This window comes from Phaseolus vulgaris, chromosome 6 (assembly GCF_000499845.2).
Source record: "Phaseolus vulgaris cultivar G19833 chromosome 6, P. vulgaris v2.0, whole genome shotgun sequence".
Lineage (NCBI taxonomy): Eukaryota > Viridiplantae > Streptophyta > Magnoliopsida > Fabales > Fabaceae > Phaseolus > Phaseolus vulgaris.
In genome coordinates this window covers 4,775,057-4,796,478 of record NC_023754.2, presented here as the reverse complement: position 1 = coordinate 4,796,478, position 21,422 = coordinate 4,775,057, and the positions used below count along the sequence as shown (strand labels likewise).

Genomic DNA, 21,422 nt, shown 5'->3' with positions numbered 1-21,422 from the left:
CGATGTAAGCTTTCTTTGCCTTCATAACTTGGCTATTGTTCCCTCATCTGGGGGGTAGAGGCGCCTTTCGGATCCTTCTCTACCTCCTTGAGTTTCAGAACAATAAGCCGGATAGCGAGGTGTTCTCTTTGAATCTACCTTAGCTATCTTTTAAACTTCTTTCACCCTTCACGCCATACCTGAACTCGTTCAAGACGAGAAAGATTTTATCTGCCTTCACACCGCCTACAAGCGTGGAAGTCTTCTCTGGTCTTACTAAGTCAATATTGATGTTTCACTTAAAGGGGGAAAGGCGTTTTCCTTCCTTTTCCGCTGTTTAAGGTCACGAACACCCCTGACTTTTCAGTTCATCTTGCCTGAACTCACTCTGAGGTGAGAAGGACTTTTTCTCGCCTGAACTCGCTCGACGGCGAGAAGGACTTTATCTGGCCTGAACTCGCTCGATGGCGAGAAGGACTTTATCTGGCCTGAACTCACTCGACGGCGAGAAGGACTTTATCTGGCCTGAACTCGCTCGACGGCGAGAATGACTTTATCTGGTGCCTCAACTTGCCCAGGGTGTACATCTCCTCCCCCCTGGATGCACTGAGGACTTTTTCTCTTTCTCGCCTGCACTCGCTCGAGGGCGAGGAGGCTTTTACTCTTTCTCGCCTGCACTCGCTCGAGGGTGAGGAGGTCTTTTTCCTTTCTTGCCTCCAAACGCACGAGAGCGTTGAGGTCTTTAGTCATTGCTGGTGCCTCCGATCGCCGAAAGACGATGAGGACTTTAAAACTTTAACTGATGCCGCCAATCGCCGAAAAGCGATGGGGACTTTAAAACTTTTTCTTAGAAAGCATGCAGCATAACTTTAAACTTGCCTTGAATCACGTACGAGTGATAAGGTCTTTTTCTAAAACTTTCGAAACAACAAGCATGCAATCATAGAAACTTTAAACTTTGAAAACTCTTCTATATTGGGTGGCCTCATTAAAAACCCTCCTTAGGGAAAAAAGAGTGCCCCCTTCAAACTGTTTTAACAGAAAGCTTGCAAATCTCTTCATGTTCGTTTTTACTTACAAAGCTTTAACTGTAATATAACTTGAGGTGTGTGGCGTTCCAAGTGCGAGGAATCGCCCCTCCTCCCAATGTTTCTAAGCGGTAGGCGTCGTTCCCGAGCGCCTCGGTTATTCTGAACGGTTCTGTCCACTTAGGCGATAACTTGTTTTCCATCTCGTACTGGTAGTGATGGATATCCACTAGGAGAGGATTTTATTAATGAAGGAAGAGGATTTTCACCTACACATTTGAAGTTCTTCCTTCTAGTCTTCTCACAAATTAAAAGAAGTCAAAGAGAAGATCAAGCCTAAAGATAAAGAAGTCTACAAACTCTCAAATAATAGGCTTCATATTAAATATCTCTCTTTATAGTTTCTTTTAAATTGTAAATAATATAGAATAATGTTTAGAAAGGTGCTTAGAGGGAAACATGAGACACCTCTTTTGTAAAAGCATCTTTAGGCTTTAGTTTAGCAAATTCTAGAAGCTTGGGGAGTGAGCTTAGTAAGGGGGGTGTGATCTTAGGAGTTTTTTGGGTAGCTTAGGGAATAAGCTATGTAAATGACCAGCCCTTACTCCTATAAAAGGAGGGCTTAGGTCCTTCACAATTCAGATTGGAATTTTATAGTAGAGAGACTATACTCAATTTTGGAGAGAATTTGTGAGTTTTGAGTCTTCCTCTTCTTTGCCTTATCTTGTGAGCTATGGTGAACTTCAAGTGGTGGCACTCCATCGCTTATCTTGGTTCAAGGTTCCAAGTGGCGTGAATGGCTTCTTCCAATTCTCAAAATCCAGCAAGCATCTTATTCTATAAGTGTTCTTCTTCCCTTTTCTTCAATTTTCCATTCGGTAATTTTGATTCCTAGAGTTTACTTCTTTTTCTACCGTTTAATTTTGTGTTTCCAGCATTGTGTTCTTAATTCTGTTTTGGTTCAGTAGCTATCATTTAAATTCTGTCCAGTTTTAATTCTTGTTCTTTTTTCCTTTTGTTTTGATTCAATTTGACAATACACGGACTTCCATATGAGTCTTGGTTGGTGCTTAGTTTTGGTGAGTTCTTGAATTTAGAACATTGATCCAATTCTAAAGTAAAGTGCCTTTCAAATCCAGCTCAAGATGTTCCTAAGAATGTCAAGAATCATGTGTTCTTGTAGTTACATTCACATCATGTGGTATCTAGAGTCTAGGCTTGTTTTTGCTTAATTCTTGAGTTGTATTGCACTTTACTTTCAAGAGCTCTTTAATTCAAGTTGTTTACCATTCTGTTTTAGGATTTATTTTGAGTTTTCTTGTTGTTTTTCTTTTGTTACACCATGTGTTTGTGAAAAGGATTCTAGCACTCATTGTTCATATGAGTATGGCTGCTCTTGTGGAATGACATTCTCCTTCCTAGAGCTGACCTTAAGCTTCCTTTCACTTGTTGTTATATCTTGTTATATGTCTTTTAATTTTGTAATCATGTCAAGTTTTGTCTTAGTCATGTTATTCCATAATTGTCATTACTTCTAGTAGTACTTTTATTGCTTTAATTGTTTCTTGCTTTGGTTTACTTTCTGTTTTTTTTTTAGTTTATTGCTTGATCCTTTGTGTATTTTCATTTTTAGCTTTGAGTTCATGCTTGTATCTTCATTCTATACAAGTTCCTTTACACAATTTCCATTATGTCTTTGCTAGTTCATCATACTGTTTTTCATTCCTAAATAGGCTCCTCTGTTTTCTTACAAACGTGCTACTGTTTTCAATTTACTGCAATTAATTGGCTCATAGGAAATTTGTGAAAATTTGGATTTACATACTTCAAAGTGTTACAAAAGCATAGAAAAAAGAATCACCCAAAAATTCCAAGTACACAAAAAATGATAAATAAAATACGAAAAGTGTACAATACTGCCGAAAAGAATACGGTAATTGGGCAGAAATTTTGAAAAATTTATTTCTCTCAATTGGCTTACTGTTTTTACCTCATTCCAGTGCCATTTTTGAGTTAAGACATTGAAGTTTCTGTGGTTAATTTTTCACATTCCAGTTCGCTTTCAATCGGTACAGTTAAATCTGTAAACATAGCACAGTTTGTTTTAAAAAAAAATAAAAAAATTCCAGTAGCTGTTTTCTGTTTTCTTTAATCTACTCTAGCACTTTTCTTTATGACTCTTTTTGTGTGCCTTCTTTATTCATTGAGTTCCTTATTTTCTTGATTGTCTTTCATTCATATTCTTTCTAGTTTGTCATACATTACTCTCTGTTTTTTGGTTTAGCTTTTATTGTTTACACCTTTTTCTTGCTTGTCTTTTTGTTCTTCTTAAAAGTTGTGTGGAGACTTGTTCTTAAGTAAGTTGGTTTGTTGTGACATATTTCACTTGAAGCTACTCCATTCCACAAGAAAGGCTTGGTTGAGGACAGAATATTTTCTTGGAGTGGTTTGAGTGCTTTCTTGGGCATTTTCCAGCAACCTATATCTCACTGTTTTTTAATTGTCTAACAAGTTTCTTTTACTATTTTGTTTTCTGTTTTTGTGTATTTTCTGCTCATGGCTCATTTCTATAGTGGAGAGTCCTCCAAACCATGCTCACCACAAAAGGCAGCCCTTTATGAGGACTTAAAGAATGCCAAGCAATCCAATGCTCACTATCTTAAGGTGATAAGGAAGATGGAAGCACGGCTCCAAAGTTTGGAGTTAAACCGAGAAGAAATGCATCAAAACCGTGAGAGAAGAACTCCTCCTCCTAGTCGGCATTCTTCAAGGCACTCCCATGGTTATTATGCAGATAATCCAAGGCCAAGACATCATCACCATGAAGAGAGGCGCCAACATGTGGCTGGCCCTTGTTCTCCTAATGTAAAACTTCCTAGTTTTAGTGGTGAAAGTGATCCCAATGTATACTTAGGATGGGAGGCTAAGGTGGACCAAATTTTTGATGTAAATGGGGTTAGGGATGAGCATAGGGTTAAGTTAGCTTCTTTAGAATTTTTGGACTATGCCATGCAATGGTGGCATCAATACCTCATGGACATTGACCTACACAAGAGGTCGCCCGTGGTCTCTTGGAACGATTTGAAAGCATGTTTACGCGCTAGATTCGTACCACCACACTTTAGGAAAGACCTTATGTTGAAACTCCAACGGTTTCATCAAGGCGCGCTAAGTGTGGATGATTACTTTAAACAACTAGACACGCTTTTAATTCGAGTTAATATGGATGAGAGTGATGAAGCTAAGATAGCTAGGTTTGTGAGTGGCCTTCGAAGGGACATTCAAGACGTGGTAGAGTTACAAGAATATTCTTCTTTGGAAAATGTGGTGCACCTTGCTAGCAAAATTGAAAATCAACTTGCAAGGAAAAATGCTTTCAAAAATTCTTCTAAGGATAACTACTACCACTCTTCTTGGAAAAATAAAAACTCTTTTTCACACATCCCTTCTAAGGACTCTACTTTCAAACCTAGAGAGTCTAAGCCTTCCACTTCCAATGCTAGGCCTAAATCACCACAAAAATCGTCTAGTAAGAAGTGTTTTAAATGTTTAAGCTATGGACATATTGCTTCTAATTGCCCTACTAAACGAACTATGTATATGCATGATGGGGTAGATAGTAGTGAGCATGGGTCCGAATCTTCTAGACATTCCTCACCTTCTAGATCCCCAAGTGAGAGTGAAAGTGAAAGCCCACATGAGGGTGACCTATTAGTAATAAGACGCATGCTTGGACAAGTTTTAAAACCTTTTGATGAAACTCAAAGAGAAAATATTTTTCATTCAAGGTGTCTTATTAGTGATAGAGTTTGCTCTTTGATTGTGGATGGGGGGAGTTGTGCAAATGTGGCAAGCACAAGAGTGGTAGACAAACTTGGATTGCCTACCATCTCTCATGCCAAGCCCTACAAGTTACAATGGTTGAGTGAGGTGGGTGAGATCGTGGTGAACAAACAAGTCCTCATTACATTTTCCATTGGCAAATATAAAGATGAGGTCTTGTGTGATGTTGTTCCAATGGAAGCTACTCATATCCTTTTAGGTAGGCAATGGCAATTTGATAGAAAAAAATTTCACGATGGCTTTACCAACAAAATTTCTTTTAACTTCCATGGACACAAAGTCATTCTCAAGTCTCTCTCTCCAAAGGAGGTACATGAGGACCAAGTCAAAATGAGAGAAAAGAGAGAGAAAGAAAATGATATAAAAAGTTCCAAGAGAAGCCTTTTCATGTCCACACAACAAGTTAAAAGGGTAATAGTTACTCAAAAGCCTATTTTTTTAGCTATTCCTAGGACTATTGACTGTGAGTCGGCTAAGGATAGTCCCACATGTTTGGACAATTTGGTAAAGGACTATGAAGATGTGATTCAAGATCCTCCTAAAGGCTTACCACCTCTAAGAGGGATTGAACACCAAATAGACTTAATGCCCAGGGTTTCTTTACCACATCGTCTAGCATATAGGACCAATCCCAAAGAAACTCAAAAAGAAAATGAAAAGGAAAGTGAAGTACATGATAAACCGAGTCTTAATACCTTCTCAACTCAATCACTTTTGTTGACTCGTGCTACGCCTACAAGGTCTTCTTCTTCTTTGTCATTTTCATTACCTAAGGTTCCTACTTCCACACCATATTGGATAAAGAATGTTAAGGATGATTTTTTCATATCTTCTATTTTACCACATAATATCATTCCTAAACAATCTTTTCCAATATGGTCTGTGTATAGACCATCTTTTTTTGAACTCCCACCATTTCAAAGTGATAAGTCATGTTTGCCCATTTCTTCTTGTCTTCTCTTATATAATAGCAAATTGACTTTGTTTTATGCAGGAGTACTGAATTCGTGGACGAATTCTCTCCAACTCGGGGAGTATGATGGATATCCACTAGGAGAGGATTTTATTAATGAAGGAAGAGGATTTTCACCTACACATTTGAAGTTCTTCCTTCTAGTCTTCTCACAAATTAAAAGAAGTCAAAGAGAAGATCAAGCCTAAAGATAAAGAAGTCTACAAACTCTCAAATAATAGGCTTCATATTAAATATCTCTCTTTATAGTTTCTTTTAAATTGTAAATAATATAGAATAATGTTTAGAAAGGTGCTTAGAGGGAAACATGAGACACCTCTTTTGTAAAAGCATCTTTAGGCTTTAGTTTAACAAATTCTAGAAGCTTGGGGAGTGAGCTTAGTAAGGGGGGGTGTGATCTTAGGAGTTTTTTGGGTAGCTTAGGGAATAAGCTATGTAAATGACCACCCCTTACTGATGTGAATGTAACTACAAGAACACATGATTCTTGACATTCTTAGGAACATCTTGAGCTGGATTTGAAAGGCACTTTACTTTAGAATTGGATCAATGTTCTAAATTCAAGAACTCACCAAAACTAAGCACCAACCAAGACTCATATGGAAGTCCATGTATTGTCAAATTGAATCAAAACAAAAGGAAAGAAGAACAAGAATTAAAACTGGACAGAATTTAAATGATAGCTACTGAACCAAAACAGAATTAAGAACACAATGCCGGAAACACAAAATTAAACGGTAGAAAAAGAAGTAAACTCTAGGAATCAAAATTACCGAATGGAAAATTGAAGAAAAGGGAAGAAGAACACTTATAGAATAAGATGCTTGCTGGATTTTGAGAATTGGAAGAAGCCATTCACGCCACTTGGAACCTTGAACCAAGATAAGTGATGGAGTGCCACCACTTGAAGCTCACCATAGCTCACAAGATAAGGCAAAGAAGAGGAAGACACAAAACTCACAAATTCTCTCCAAAATTGAGTATAGTCTCTCTACTATAAAATTCCAATCTGAATTGTGAAGGACCTAAGCCCTCCTTTTATAAGAGTAAGGGCTGGTCATTTACATAGCTTATTCCCTAAGCTACCCAAAAAACTCCTAAGATCACACCCCCCTTACTAAGCTCACTCCCCAAGCTTCTAGAATTTGCTAAACTAAAGCCTAAAGATGCTTTTACAAAAGAGGTGTCTCATGTTTCCCTCTAAGCACCTTTCTAAAAATTATTCTATATTATTTACAATTTAAAAGAAACTATAAAGAGAGATATTTAATATGAAGCCTATTATTTGAGAGTTTGTAGACTTCTTTATCTTTAGGCTTGATCTTCTCTTTGACTTCTTTTAATTTGTGAGAAGACTAGAAGGAAGAACTTCAAATGTGTAGGTGAAAATCCTCTTCCTTCATTAATAAAATCCTCTCCTAGTGGATATCCATCAGGTGGGCCTTCCTCATCACCAGGTCGCCCTCTCTAAACTGCCTTGGCATCACCTTCGAGTTGTACCTTCGCTCAATCCTCCTTTTCACTGCCTCAGCTCTTACCCTTGCCTCCTCCCTGACCTCATCCAGCAAATCCAAATTCAACCTTCTTTCTTCGTTTGAGTCTTCCACCACGAAATTCTGAAATCTCGACGAGCTCTCCTGGATTTCTACTGGAATCATTGCATCACATCCTTAGACCAAGCTAAACGGGGTCTCGTGGGTTCCTGACTACTCGATGGTGTGGTACGCCCAAACTATGCGGGGCACCTCTTCAGCCCACGATCCCTTGGCTTTCTCTAGCCTTCTCTTCAAGCCTCTTAGCAACACCCGATTGGCGGACTCTACTTGGCCGTTTGTCCGAGGGTGCTCGACGGATGCAAACACCTGCTGAATTCCCACCTCTTCGCACAACTTCTTCAGTAGGTGACTTGCAAACTGAGTCCCATTGTCTGACACCAGGCGCTTAGGCACACCAAACAGGCACACGATGTTCTTCCATACAAAGCTCTCAATCTTGTGTAACGAGATCTGGGCTACTGGTTCTGCTTCGATCCACTTGGTGAAGTATTCAATCGCCACCACCAAGTACTTCATCTGCCTGCCTGATCGCCAATGGGAAAGGTCCCAAAATGTCAATTCCCCACGTATGAAACGACCAAGGGCTGTAAATTGACTTTAACTCTTCTGGAGGAGCTTTGTGCCAATCGGCGTGCTGCTGACATTGCTTGCAACACTGTGCATACTTCTTGCAGTCCTCCCTCATTGTTGGCCAGTAATAACCTGCACGGAGAGTTCTTGCAGCCAGAGCTCGACCCCCGACGTGACTTCCACATATCCCTTCATGGAGCTCGGCCATAATTCTTGTACATTTTTCTCCGTGCACACATTCCAAAAGTGGGTGTGTGAACCCAAATCTGTACAACTCGCCATCAATCATGGTGAACTTGCTAGAGTTCTTCTTTATCTTTCTAGCCTCCGTCGGATCCAGTGGGAGAAGGCCATCTGCCAGGCAGTGCTGGTACTGTGTTATCCACGTGTCTGGCTCATGCGTAGCGTAGACCTGCGTCATGTTCACCCTCTCCCCCCGACGTGCTCTTATTCTCGGTGATCTTAAAGTCTCCTGGGTCAAGGACCTGTGACTCCTTGCCGCTTTCTCCGTCGACTTGCTTATCTGAAGAACCAGGTGATCTGCCACAAATGCTCTAGGCGTCTTCAGAGTTTCTTGGATCACTGTCCTCTACCTACCCCCCTTGCCCGAACTGGCGAGCTTAGCTAGCAAGTCTGCTCGGGCATTCTGCTCTCTGGGCACATGCACCACTTCAAATGAGACAAAGGAACTCTTCAACTCCTGCACATACTCCAAGTAAGCCACCATTTGTGGATCCTTGGCCTGGAACTCGCCTGTTACTTGTCCCGTGACTAATAACGAGTCACTCTTAGCCATCAGCACCCTAGCCCCTATCTCCTTGGCCAGCAAGATTCCGGCGATCAACGCTTCATACTCTGCTTGATTGTTGTTGGCTTTGAAGGCAAACCTCAGGGACTGTTCTATCAGCACGCCGTTGGGCCCTTCTAGAATGACTCCAGCACCGCTACCCTGCTGGTTTGACGACCCGTTTACCGAGAGCACCCAACGAAAGTCATCCCCTTCAACTCGTGCTGCTTCTGACGAGAGCTCGACCACAAAATCAGCGAAAATCTGCCCCTTGATCGGACCTCGGGGCTCGTACTTGATGTCGAACTCCGACAGCTCCACCGCCCACTTCACCATTCTCCCAGCTACGTCAGGCTTCTTCAGGACTTTCTGGATGGGCAAGTCGGTCATCACCAGCACTGTAAAACTGTGAAAATAGTGGCGCAACCTCCGGGCCACTTCACCATTCTCCCAGCCAGTGCAGCTTTCTCCAAGGCCTGATACCTCACCTCCGAGCCTTGCAACACCTTGTTGACGAAATAAATAGGCTTCTGAGCCTGGTCTTGATCTTGGGCGAGCACCGCACTCACCGTCCTCTCAGTCACAGCAAAATACAACCTGAGAGGGGTTCCTACCAAGGGTTTACACAAAACCGACGGGCTCGCCAAGTACTCTTTAAGCGTCACGAAGGCTTCTTCACACTCCTTCGACCAGACAAACTTGTTGTTTCGCCTTAAACATTGGAAGTACGGATGACCTTTCTCTCCACTAGCCGATACGAAACGAGACAGGGCGGCCATCTGACCTGTAAGTTGCTGCACCTCCTTCACGGTAGCCGGGCTCCTCATCGCCAATATGGCAGCACACTTATCAGGATTTGCCTCTATTCCTCTTTCAGTTAAGAGGAATCCCAAGAACTTCCCTGCCTCCACGCCAAAAATGCACTTCTCGGGGTTCAGCTTTAATCTGAACTTGGCAATTGTGGTGAACAACTCCTCCAGATCCGAGACGTGCTTGCTCTTTTCTGGCAAGGTCACGACCATATCATCTACGTACGCCTGCACATTCCTTCCCAGCATTGGTGCAAGTACCTTATCCATCAATCTTTGGTACGTGGCCCCCGCATTCTTCAGCCCAAAGGGCATTACCTTGTAACAGTAGCACGACCTCTCAGTCATGAAGGCAGTTTTCTCTTCATCCATAGGATGCATCTTTATCTGATTATACCCCGAGAAGGCGTCCAGAAAACTCAGCAACTTGCACCCTGCTGCACTGTCGACCAGGGCATCTATGCTTGGCAAAGGATACGAATCCTTTGGGCAAGCCTTGTTCAGGTCAGTGAAGTCGACGCACATGCGCCACTTCCCATTGCTCTTCTTCACCAGCACGACATTAGCCAACCACTCAGGGTACTGGACCTCCCTGATATGGCCTACGGCGAGGAACTTCTGTGTTTCATCCCTTATCGCCTGCCTCCTCTCCTCGTTAAATTTCCTTCTTCTCTGCCGCACTGGTCTAACTTGTGTGTCCATTGCCAAATGGTGACACAAGAAATCGGGGTCAATTCCCGGCATGCCTGAAGCAGACCATGCAAAAGCATCCAGATGCCGTTCTATCACCTTGGCGATCTGGTCTTGGAGTCCTTGCTCCAAAGATCTTCCCAGCTTGAAGACCTTTCCCCCGATCTCCCTTTCGAGCCACTCCTCGACGGGTTTGGGTCTGGTTTCCCTGGCGATCACCGCCCTGGCGATTCCCAATTCCCTCGCTTCCTCTGGGCGGTTCCTCGCCTCTTCTTCCTGTCCGCCGCTCTCTCCCTCAACCTCAGCATCCACCATGGTGACATCGCCTCCGGCGGCCACTTCCATCTCCGCATCAACAACTCGCCATTCTGTTGGCCTAGGCTTCACACCGGGAGGCGGCGTCGTGGTGATGTAACTTACTAACCTCTTATTCTTGAGGCTATTCTCATAGCACTTCTTTGCCTCCTTTTGGTCAGATCTGATGGTGATCACCACCCCCTCCATTGATGGTAACTTGACCTTCATGTGCCTAGTTGAGGGCACAACTCCTATTCTGTTGAGGGTTGGTCTCCCCAACAGAATGTTATATGCTGAGGGGGCGTACACAATGAGGTACTTGATTTTCTCCGTCCTCGAGGCCACCTCATTCGTGAACGTTGTTCTTAGTTCGATGTACCCCCTGACCTCCACCTGATCGCCAACGAAACCATACAAACACCCTCCATAGGGTCTTAGCTGGTCAAGGGGTAGTTGTAACTGTGTGAAAGTCGGCCAGAACATTACATTCGCCAAGCTTCCTTGGTCCACCAGTACCCGGTGGACCTTCCTTCCCGCCGTGACAAGCGAGATAACTATGAGATCGTTGTCGTGAGGCACAACGTCCCTAAGATCCTCCTTTGTGAACATGATGTCCACATCTGGCGAGTGATCCTCGAACATATCCACCGTCATCACAGACCTCGCGTATTTCTTCCTCTGCGACGCAGTGCATCTACCCCCCAAGAATCCTCCAGCGATGGTGTGGATCTCGCCATGAGTTGGCATCTCATGCTGTTGACCCTCACCACTCGCCGGCTGGGAGCTCGACGCGCCCCCCGTCCTCCTGTCCAGCAGGTAATCATTCAAGAAACCGCTCTTGACCAGGTCGTCGAGCTGGTATCCTAGGGCCAAACACGAATCAACGGTGTGACCAAAACTCTGGTGGAACTCACACCAGGCGTCTGGTTTTGGTCCTAACACCTTGTCGCCCACTTTCTCAGGTGCCTTAAGCCTGGCTGCTATGTTGGGAATGGTGATCAGATCCGCCAACCCCATGACAAACTTGTGCTTTGGTGGGCGATTGTACTCCCTGGGGTGCCCTGGGCCCCTTCCCTTGTTTTTTCTTGGATCGTAAGGATGGCGAGTCCTTTGATCCTTCTTGGCCACCATCGTCTCCAGCACCCTCTGCGGCTGGATCCTAGTCTGGGCTCGTGGCCTAGCAGGGGCCACGCTCCCTCTCTTCTCGGCGACCTCACTCTCGTCGGCGATGTGGGCCACCGCAAGTCGCCTGACTTCAGCAAACGTGGCGGGGTGAGCCCTAATCAGCGCCTCACATAAAGGTCCCGGCAGCACGCCCTTTTTGAAGGCGTATACCAGCATCTCCTCATCTTTGGCAGGCGAGCGGACCATCTGTGCTCCAAAGCGATTCAAGTAGTCCCTGAGGGACTCTCCCTGGTACTGCCTTATGTCGAACAGGTCATAAGACACCCTAGGTGGCGCCTTGTTCACAATGTACTGCTTGACGAAAAGCTTCGAAAACTGCTGGAAATTGGTTATGTGACCTGTAGGCAAGCTCACAAACCATTCCAGCGCTGTTCCCTGGAGCGTGCTCACAAACATCTTGCAATATACAGCATCCGAGCCCCCTGACAGCATCATCTGCGTGTGGAATGTGGTGAAATGTGCCTCAGGGTCCTCCACGCCGGTGAAAGAAGCTTTCACAGGTACTACGCTCGCAGGGATAGGCGTGTCTGTGATCTCCTGAGCAAACGGCATAGGGAAAACGCGCGGTGGCGACGACGGCGTGACCTCTTCAACAACCGGGCGTCCTCTTTGCTCCTGAAGAGTTTGACGCAACTCCTCAGTTACTTTGCTGAGCTCTTCATTCCTGGCCTGAGAGGCGACCATGTCTTCATGCATCTTCGCTTGCTCTATGCGCGACGCCTCCACATTCGCCTGCAGCTCACGCATGATCTCCATCATCTGCGCCATGGTCATGGCACCTTCTGTAGCAACTGGCACAACGGTACTTGAACGGTTGCTTCTCATCTTTCTCATGAAAACTCAGCAAACCAAACTCCAACGAACAAAACCTTCTCCAGCAAACGACCGATCCAACAATCAATCGGTCAGAAACTCCCAAACTCCCAAGAACTTCCAAAAACGCAACCACAACAGCACGCCGATAGATTCGGACGTCGAAACCTTCACAGAAACTTGCAACTTCACCACGAACCTACCGCTCCTCCAGCAATACTCCCGATTCACCAACCAGAAACGCGAGCGAACGGTAAAACTTCTAACCAACCGATTGGAAACTGCGCAAACAGCAAGAAACTTCAAGAAAACCGATCGAAAGCTCGAACGAACGGTGGAAAACTTCAAACTACCGATTAAAACCCAAACGAATGGCAGAAAACTCGAATTCACCGAACAAAGCTCGAACGAGTGGTGGAAAACTTGAAATCACCGAACAAAAGCTTGAATGAACGGTGGAAAACTTCAAACTACCGATTAAAACCCAAACGAACGGCGGAAAACTCGAATTCACCGAACAAAAGCTTGAATGAACGGTGGAAAATGGTTGCACCAGCACACAACCACACAGAAACTACAGAAACTTCAAGAACTCACGCTGTGGATGGGGACAGGTTTTACACGGCCCCACGGTGGGCGCCTGATGATCCTACCGGTTGACCAGAACGCAAGAGCCTTGCCTCGTCAAAGGTATCTTCCTCTGGATCGGCTTTGCACCACGCTAGCTTCCGTCCTTCACACCTCGATTCACCTCAAGAACCTGCAAAAGACAGAGTGGCGCCGCTGCGGCCGATCGCGCTCCGACGCTCAAGTCAGTGACGGAACCACCAAAACTCTAAGAGAGAAAAGCTAGAAACTCAAGGAACCGTGCAAAAACTCTCTCAGCGTACTCAAGTATTCTTAAGCGTAAAGAAGTGTTCTAAACGCGCGTACCTCAAAAGTTCGTTAGAATCCCTTATATATCTATGCACTTTCTCTCTCCTGACGGTTACACCTCTGGACACGTGGCTCGCATCCAGCTGTACACGTGTCACCATCTGGAACGTCCTCTGCTTGAGCGTCACTTCTTACTCTTCAGGCTGTTCGACTAAGTTACCCATGCAAGGAGTAACTCGGTGTATAGCTGCCTTGGAGCGCGATCTCTTCTGTGTGGCGAGTACGGGGTGTCACCATGCACACCTTCTCTGTGGTCTCGCCGGCCGCCATCATGATCTGCTTCACTTGCTTCACCGTGTATGTTCTGGTAAGCTGACCCCTTGCCTCAACCTCTGGCTAGGGAATGATCATCTGATAACTTCGTCCTTCGTACTCGTACCCTCTGAAGGCCCTAAGCAAGCCTTCCTAATCCTTTGGCGATGTCCTTCTGTCGGCGGTCTCTGATCACTTGGTCGCCTAAGCTCGCATACGGCGACTACAACACAAGCCTGGTGACCGCCGGTTTTAGATATGCTAGAGTTCGGAGCACGCCAACTTAACGATTGGCGACTACACGAACTTCCCGATTTCCTTCCCTTCTGTCAGCCAGGTGTTCCGTTCAACACGCCTATATTATCGCTTGCTACCACGTCATCACTCCCGACTACCTGGTCGGTACAACTTCTGTAGTATTGGATTTTGTTAAACTCCTGAATTCCATTGGTGTTCCCTTTTCCAACCTTCAAACCAGAATACTTGATTCTAGCCACTGAGTTCCACACATCATGGGTGACTTTCATCTTAATGCCTTTCACATATGACACAAGATTCTTCCCATCCAATGTCAAGTTGGTGTAGAGGACCTTCACAAGGTCAGGATACACATTCCCAGTCATCTCTAGAAACTGCTTCAGTTTTTTATGCTTTAGGGCAGATTTGGTTTCAGTGAGTTTTTCAAGTTTTAGCCAAGTGAACTCTAAGAGCTTGGGTATGTTGATTTGCTTTCTACTCATCTCATGTATGTTAGCAGTTATCCCCTCTTCATCTCCAACAAACCAGTTTCCAGTACCCCTTGAGAGTTGTTGTGCTTCTCGTAGTTCTTCTTTTTCTGACATGACGAGGAAGCCATTCTTGAACAAACTTTAGGTCTGGAAGCAAAACTTTAAAACAGATTAGTGTAGAGTGAAAATCATGCAGCAACAAATAACCAAAGAAAAGCAATTACCTTACCAGATTTGAGTCAAGTAGTGAATGGTGAGAATAAACAATGTTGAAAACATATTTATATAGCAAATCAATTATGTTTTGATCAAGCAGTTAAGAGCAAAGATACACGAACATTTGATTCTCTGTGTATGTGATATTTGAAAAGGGGCAGAAAATATTTTGAATCACGATGCATACATAACACATCCCAATTGTGCAGCCAATGCATCAAATCAGTTACAAAACCATGACCAAAACCGTCAAAGATACGTTGGTTAATACCTACTATATCAGTCAAACAGTTAAAGAGCATATATTAATGTTTCTCTTTCCTAGTCATCAATGCACACCAATATAAAAAAAACACATTTAATTCATAATAAACAAATTTATTTTTTACTGCAGTTGACAATTAACATTTATAATACCCAATTCATTTAGCAGAAAATTAAATCTATCTTAGGCCAAGGGTTTTGTAAACAAATATGCGAGTTGCAAATCAGTACCAATGAATTTAATTTCACATGTTCCATTTGATATATGTTCTCTTATAAAGTGATGTCTTATTTCAATGTGCTTAGTTTTTGAATGCATGATAGGATTTTTAGTTAAATTGATGGCACTAGTATTATCACACAGCAAAGGTATATTATTAAGCAAGATACCAAAGTCATTTAACTGCTGCCTTACCCATAGGTTTTGAGCACATCAACTCCCTGCTGCAATATACTCTGCTTCAGTAGTAGAGAGAGCAACACACGCTTGCTTTTTGCATTGCAATGAGATCAAGCTTGATCCAAGCAAGTGAAAGGTGCCACTGGTGCTCTTTCTATCAATCTTGCAACCTGCAAAGTCTGAATCAGAGTAACTATTCAAGCTTAATGAAATATTACCTGGATACCACAAGCCAACTTCTTTTGTTCCTTGTAGATATTTTATAATCCTTTTAGAAGCATTGAAATGTGATTCTTTTGGAGCAGATTGGAAACGAGCACACATGCACACAACAAACATTATGTTAAGTCTGTTGGCAGTAAGATACAATAGAGACCCAATAAGCCCTCTGTACTTAGTCTCATCAACAGGATTTCCAGCAATATTATGATCGAGATGGCAGCTAGTTGAGAAGGGTGTGTTGATTGATTTGCACTTATCCATTCCAAATTTTCTGAACAGATCCTTGCAATATTTAGCCTGATTTAAGAATATGCCATCCTTCAGTTGTTTGACCTGCAAGCCTAGAAAATAATTGAACTCACCCATCATAGACATTTCGAACTCACTCTTCATGATTTCCACAAATGTTTCACACAATTCTTCATTGTTTGACCCGAATATGATATCATCCACATAAACTTGAACTAAAATTATGTCATCTTCTTTTCTCTTAATGAACAATGTTTTATCTGATGTGCCTCTGTCATAGCCTTATGAGGTAAGAAAATCACTCAACCTCCCATACCATTGTATAGGGGCTTGCTTAAGCCCAAAGAGAGCTTTCTTAAGTTTGAATACATGTTCTGGATGTTGATGGTCTTCAAATCCTAGGGGTTGTGAAACAAATACTTCTTCATTTATATAACTATTCAAGAAGGCACTTTTCACATCCATTTGGAATAGCTTGAATCCTTTTATGCAGGAGAAAGCAAGCAAAAGTTGGACAACTTCAAGCCGAGCCACTGGTGCATATGTTTCATCATAATCTATTCCCTCTTATTGGTTATAACCTTTAGCCACAAGTCTGGCTTTATTTCTGGTAATCACCCCATGCTCATTCATCTTGTTTTTGAATATCCACTTTGTTCCAATGATGTTCATTTCAGGTATTCTTGGCACAAGTAACCATACCTCATTCAGGGAAAACTGATTCAGTTCATCCTACATAGCCAGAATCCAGTTGTTTTCCCTGAGAGTTTCATCCAGATATTTAGGTTCCTCTTGAGAAACAAATGTCATTGTCTCATAGAGATTGTTTAGAGAATTCCTAGTTGAAACACCTTTTTCAATATTTCCAATCACATTGTCAAGGGTGAGATCTCTTGGGCTCTTCCATTCTTTTGGTAAATCTGCAGAAACAGTAGGTTCTTTGACAACACGTGAGTCATTAGCATCTATATGAATCAATTCATTTTTATGCAAAACAGATCTTAAATCATCACATTCTAAGTCATCTGAAATAGGTTTTGGCTTGTAGTTATAAGATTCATCAAATACAACATGCATTGATTCTTCCACTGTTAGCAATCTTTTATTGAAAGCCCTATAAGCATGATCATTCAAAGCATAGCCAATATGAATTCCTTCATCAGATTTTGCATCAAATTTTCCCAAATTCTCTTTGCCATTATTTAGTACAAAACTTTTACATCCAAACACTCTAAGATGACTTACACTAGGTTTTCTACCCTTATATAACTCATAAGGTATTTTCTTAAGGATAGGCCTAATTAAGGTTCTATTAACACATAAGTTGCAGTATAAACTACATCTACCCAGAAATATTTACGTAGCTTAGATTCATTCAACATAGTCCTAGCAAATTCTTCTAGTGATCTATTTTTCCTCTCAACCACACCATTCTGTTGGGGAGTCCTAGGGGCTAAAAAACTATGTGATATCCCATGTTTTTCACAAAACCTTTCAAACTTAGCATTTTGAAACTCACCCCCATGATCACTACAAATTGATTTCACACAGCAACCATTTTCATTTTGTAGAACTTTTGCCAACTTCTTAAAAGCCTTATAAGCATCACTTTTGTAAGCAAGAAAGAGAGTCCATGTATATCTAGAATAATCATTAACAATAACCAATGCATACAAATTTCCAGCCAAACTAGCAACTCTAGAGGGTCCAAACGGATCCATATGCAGAACATCCAAGGGATCTTAGTAGAAATTATGTCCTTTGATTTAAAGGAAGTTCTAATTTGTTTACCTTTCACACATGCATCACAGAGTCTGTTATCCTGAAATTTTATATTAGGCAAACCAGAAACAAGATCCTTGGATTTCAATTTATTCAAGTGATCAGTGTGAATGTGAGCTAACCTTCTGTGCCACAACCAAGACTCATCACTTTTAGACAAAAGGCATTCATTTTCAGAATCAATTTCTAGGATATCCAAGATATATATATTATTCACTTTCTTACCAGTAAACAGAACCTTACCAGATCAATCATGTGAGATTGTGCACCCATTTGACTTAAAGTTTACCTTGTACCCTTTGTAACATAGTTGACTGATACTTAGAAGACTATGTCTAAGTCCTTCCACATAAAGCACATTCTCAATGATGGTTGAATTTCCAGTTCCTCTTCCTAGGATTCTTCCACGGTTGTTGTCCCCATAAGTGACAAGTCCCTCTGCCTTGAGTTTTAAGTTAGTGAACTTGGTTAGGTCACCAGTCACATGTTTTGAACATCCACTGTCCAAATACCACTGGTTTCTCTTGTTGCTTTTCTGCAAAACAAAACATATATAATACACATGATACCCTTTTTAGTCTAGGGTCCAACAGAGATTAATACCTCTCCTTTGGAAGCCATTTGGCCAAGCTTTTAAGAACAAGGTTTTTTCTAGCAATGCATGTCCTAGAAGTATGTCCATATTGCATACAATAAAAACAAGTAATAGGATATGCCTTTTTTCCACTGTTGAAAGATGAAAACCTTGTTTTTGCTGGAACAAAAAAACTTGAAAGCTTTTTAACGTTGTTTACTTTTCCAGGATTATAGCCAATTCCATTTTTGTTGAAAACATCCTTTTGTGAACCTATAAGAGACTCAGTATTATCTCTACCCTTAGTAAAATTAGATAAATTTTTCAGCAAATACTCAACTTGTTTTTCCAGCTTTTTACAGTTTTCACAAGTCTTTATAGAAGCATGCAAACATGTCAATTCAAGACTTACAAGATCAGTTTTAGCCTTATGCAGTTCTTTCTCAAGTGATTTTACCTTAGGTACAAGTACATTATTTACTTTTTGCAATTTACTGAATATAACAGCTAACCTATTTGCCTCATCATGCGTTTCTTTGAAAGCAACCAACAGTTGATCATAATTGACAGATTCTATGGAAAAGTCACTAATAGATTGGTTTCTTCACTTTCTGTTGAAGAGTTGCTGGTTGAAGACACTTCATTCTCTTTCCAAGAAATGTAAGTTCTTCTCCTCTTGCTGGCTGGTTTATCTTTAGTTTGATTCTTTGGACAATCCATCTTAATGTGTCCTGTTTTACCACAACCAAAGCAAGTATAGTTAGAAGAATTAGATTCATTCGATTTAGGATACCTCCTTTTCTGTTGAGTCCTATCTCTGCCTTTCTTCTTTAGGAATCTACTGAACCTTTTTGTGAGTAGACTTATTGTTTCATCGTGTTCAGCATCCTCTGCCTCCTCACTAATATCATTCTGAACACTTGCTTTTAATGCTAGTCCCTTAGTTTTCCTTTCCACTATTTCTTGCTCTTTAAGCCTTTTGAGCTCCAGCTCATGCTCCATTAATTTTCCAAACAGTGCAGCAGTGGACAACTTTGACAGATTTCTGCTTTCTGAGATTGCAGTTACTTTGGGTTGTTAGCTCCTATCAAGACATTTCAGTACCTTATATTGAGCTCTTCTTTGTCAAAATCTTTTCCCAGTCCAGTAAGATGGTTTACAATGTGGGTAAACCTCTTCTGTACATCAGCAATGGTTTCTTCAGGTTGCATCTTGAAAAGCTCATATTCTTGAATGAGTGAGTGATTTCTTGATCTCTTCACATCGTCCGTTCCTTCATGAGTTACCTCCAAAACTTCCCACATTTCATTTGCAGAATTGTATTGAGATATTATGAAGAATTCATCCATTGTCAATACAGAGGTTATGATGTTCTTTGCTACTGAATCATATTGAGCTTTCTTTCTCTCAATCTCACTCCATTCAGATCTTGGTTTCTTCACTGTTTCATCCTTGATAACCTGCATTGGCACAGAAGGTCCATCAACCACAGCCTCCCAAATACCAAAGTCAATAGATTCCATGAAAATTTTCATTCTAATTTTCCAGAAAGCATAATTCATTCCACTGAACATATGGGTTCTATTAATAGACGAACCCTCAGCAAAAAGCACTTTAAACTCAGACATATTGCACACAAACTTGAGTAAAATACAAGTCCTAGCTCTTGATACCAATTGTTGGGTTCAATAATGTCAAAGGTCAAGAGGGGGGTGAATTGAGCTTTTAAAAATTTCAATCAGATTCAGTTTTATCACAAGACAGAGAAAAAAAATCTATTTATTTTGATATGAACAGATTTATTTTTCTGCTTACATCAACGAACTAGTAGTTCAGAGATGTGAGTTCCTGATATTAAGTGAATTGATCAGCAAGCAATGTTCACATTAATTCCAGCAGAAGCAAATAAGAGAGTTGAATTATTATACAATTCTTAAATATAAAATCACCCACTTAAGTGAAACTTGTCAATTGATTGAGTTGATTTTCACATAACCCAATATTTCAATTATTTCCAGCAGTACACACAGATTTCCCCAAGATATTCATATTGGTTTTCTAGAAAACAAGAACAGTATGAACACACCCAGAATGAACAGATTCAATTTCAATTGAATAGATTTATTTCTTGACATATCAGCTTATGCAACAGTTATTGAGTGTAGGGATTGGAAAAGATTGAACACACCACAATTATAATGGTTCACTCAAATGAGCTACATCCAGTCTCACCTTACCCAAGGTGAAATCCACTAAAATAGTGTTGAATCAAGTGTGTTCAAGCTTTGAAGAATCCAAATCCTTTGAGTTTGATGGAAGGCTTGATGTGCTTGTTGTTGATGAGGTGTTTTAGAATAGGATCTGGGGTAGTTATCTGTGTAAATCCACTCTTGATTGAATCCAAAGCTTAAGTATTCTCAAACCTTTTAAATTGAAAGTGTTTTTCAAACTAAGTTAAAACCAACCTGTTGTTTTGTTGAAACAACCAATTGTTTTATACTTAGGTGTTTTAAGAAAGGTTGAAAACTGTTTTTGGTGGTTGACTTGCTGTCAAACCAAAACAACCCATTGATTCGAGTTTTCAATCGATTGTTTGTTTTGAAACCATAACAGAAAACCGTTTTGTGCTTTGACTGAGCTTTAAATGATTTTATAACTGAATGCGCTCATGTTTTTAATGCTTTGAACAATCTTTTAAAGCAATAAAGAGTTTTTTCAGCTTTAGTAAATAACAAGAACTGAGATTTAATCATAGAAAAACACATTTGAGTTTTTCATTGATTTTGCTTTTCAAGAGTTAAAGATTGCTTAGATCAAAAGAGAGTGGAATAGGATTTTCATCTTGTATTGATTTCAGATCATTCTGTAACAAGTGTAATCCTTCTGTACTTTGTGTAAACTCTGGTGTGTGAAGCCAAGAAGTGTTGTGTGCTCTTGAGGTTGTCAAGATCAACATTCTTGGTGTTGTATGTGCTGAGCCAAAGGAAGTGTGTGTCTTGAGGGGATCAAGGTCACTTCTTTGGTGGTGTGTGTAAGTAATCTAGGTTTGATTGCTTAGTGGATTCCCCTAGTGGTTTCTGGGAAGACTGGATGTAGCTCTTGGTTTAAAAGTGAACCAGTATAAACTGTGTGTGCAATCTCTCTATCCCTTAAACTCTTTAATTTCAGTTTGTATAGTTTTACTGGTATAAACAACCGATTGTTTCTGCGAAACAACCTATTGTTTTTGCGAAACAACCGATTGTTTTTCTGGTGTTGTGCTAAATTGC

The 21,422-nt window shown here is 41.5% G+C and overlaps 2 protein-coding genes across 2 annotated transcripts; both read right to left on the bottom strand.

Moving 5' to 3' along the window:
* Positions 1-15,359: 15,359 nt before the first annotated feature.
* LOC137833263 (uncharacterized mitochondrial protein AtMg00810-like) lies at positions 15,360-16,469 on the bottom strand. The gene is made up of 2 exons (XM_068641624.1): positions 16,379-16,469; positions 15,360-16,078 (listed from the first exon to the last, which is right to left on the bottom strand). Exons 1-2 carry the CDS (start codon positions 16,467-16,469, stop codon positions 15,360-15,362), a joined length of 810 nt encoding a protein of 269 aa, XP_068497725.1.
* A 2,781-nt stretch (positions 16,470-19,250) lies between these two features.
* On the bottom strand, positions 19,251-19,781 carry LOC137833262 (uncharacterized). Its single transcript, XM_068641623.1, has one exon. It carries the CDS (start codon positions 19,779-19,781, stop codon positions 19,251-19,253), a length of 531 nt encoding a protein of 176 aa, XP_068497724.1.
* Positions 19,782-21,422: the final 1,641 nt, after the last annotated feature.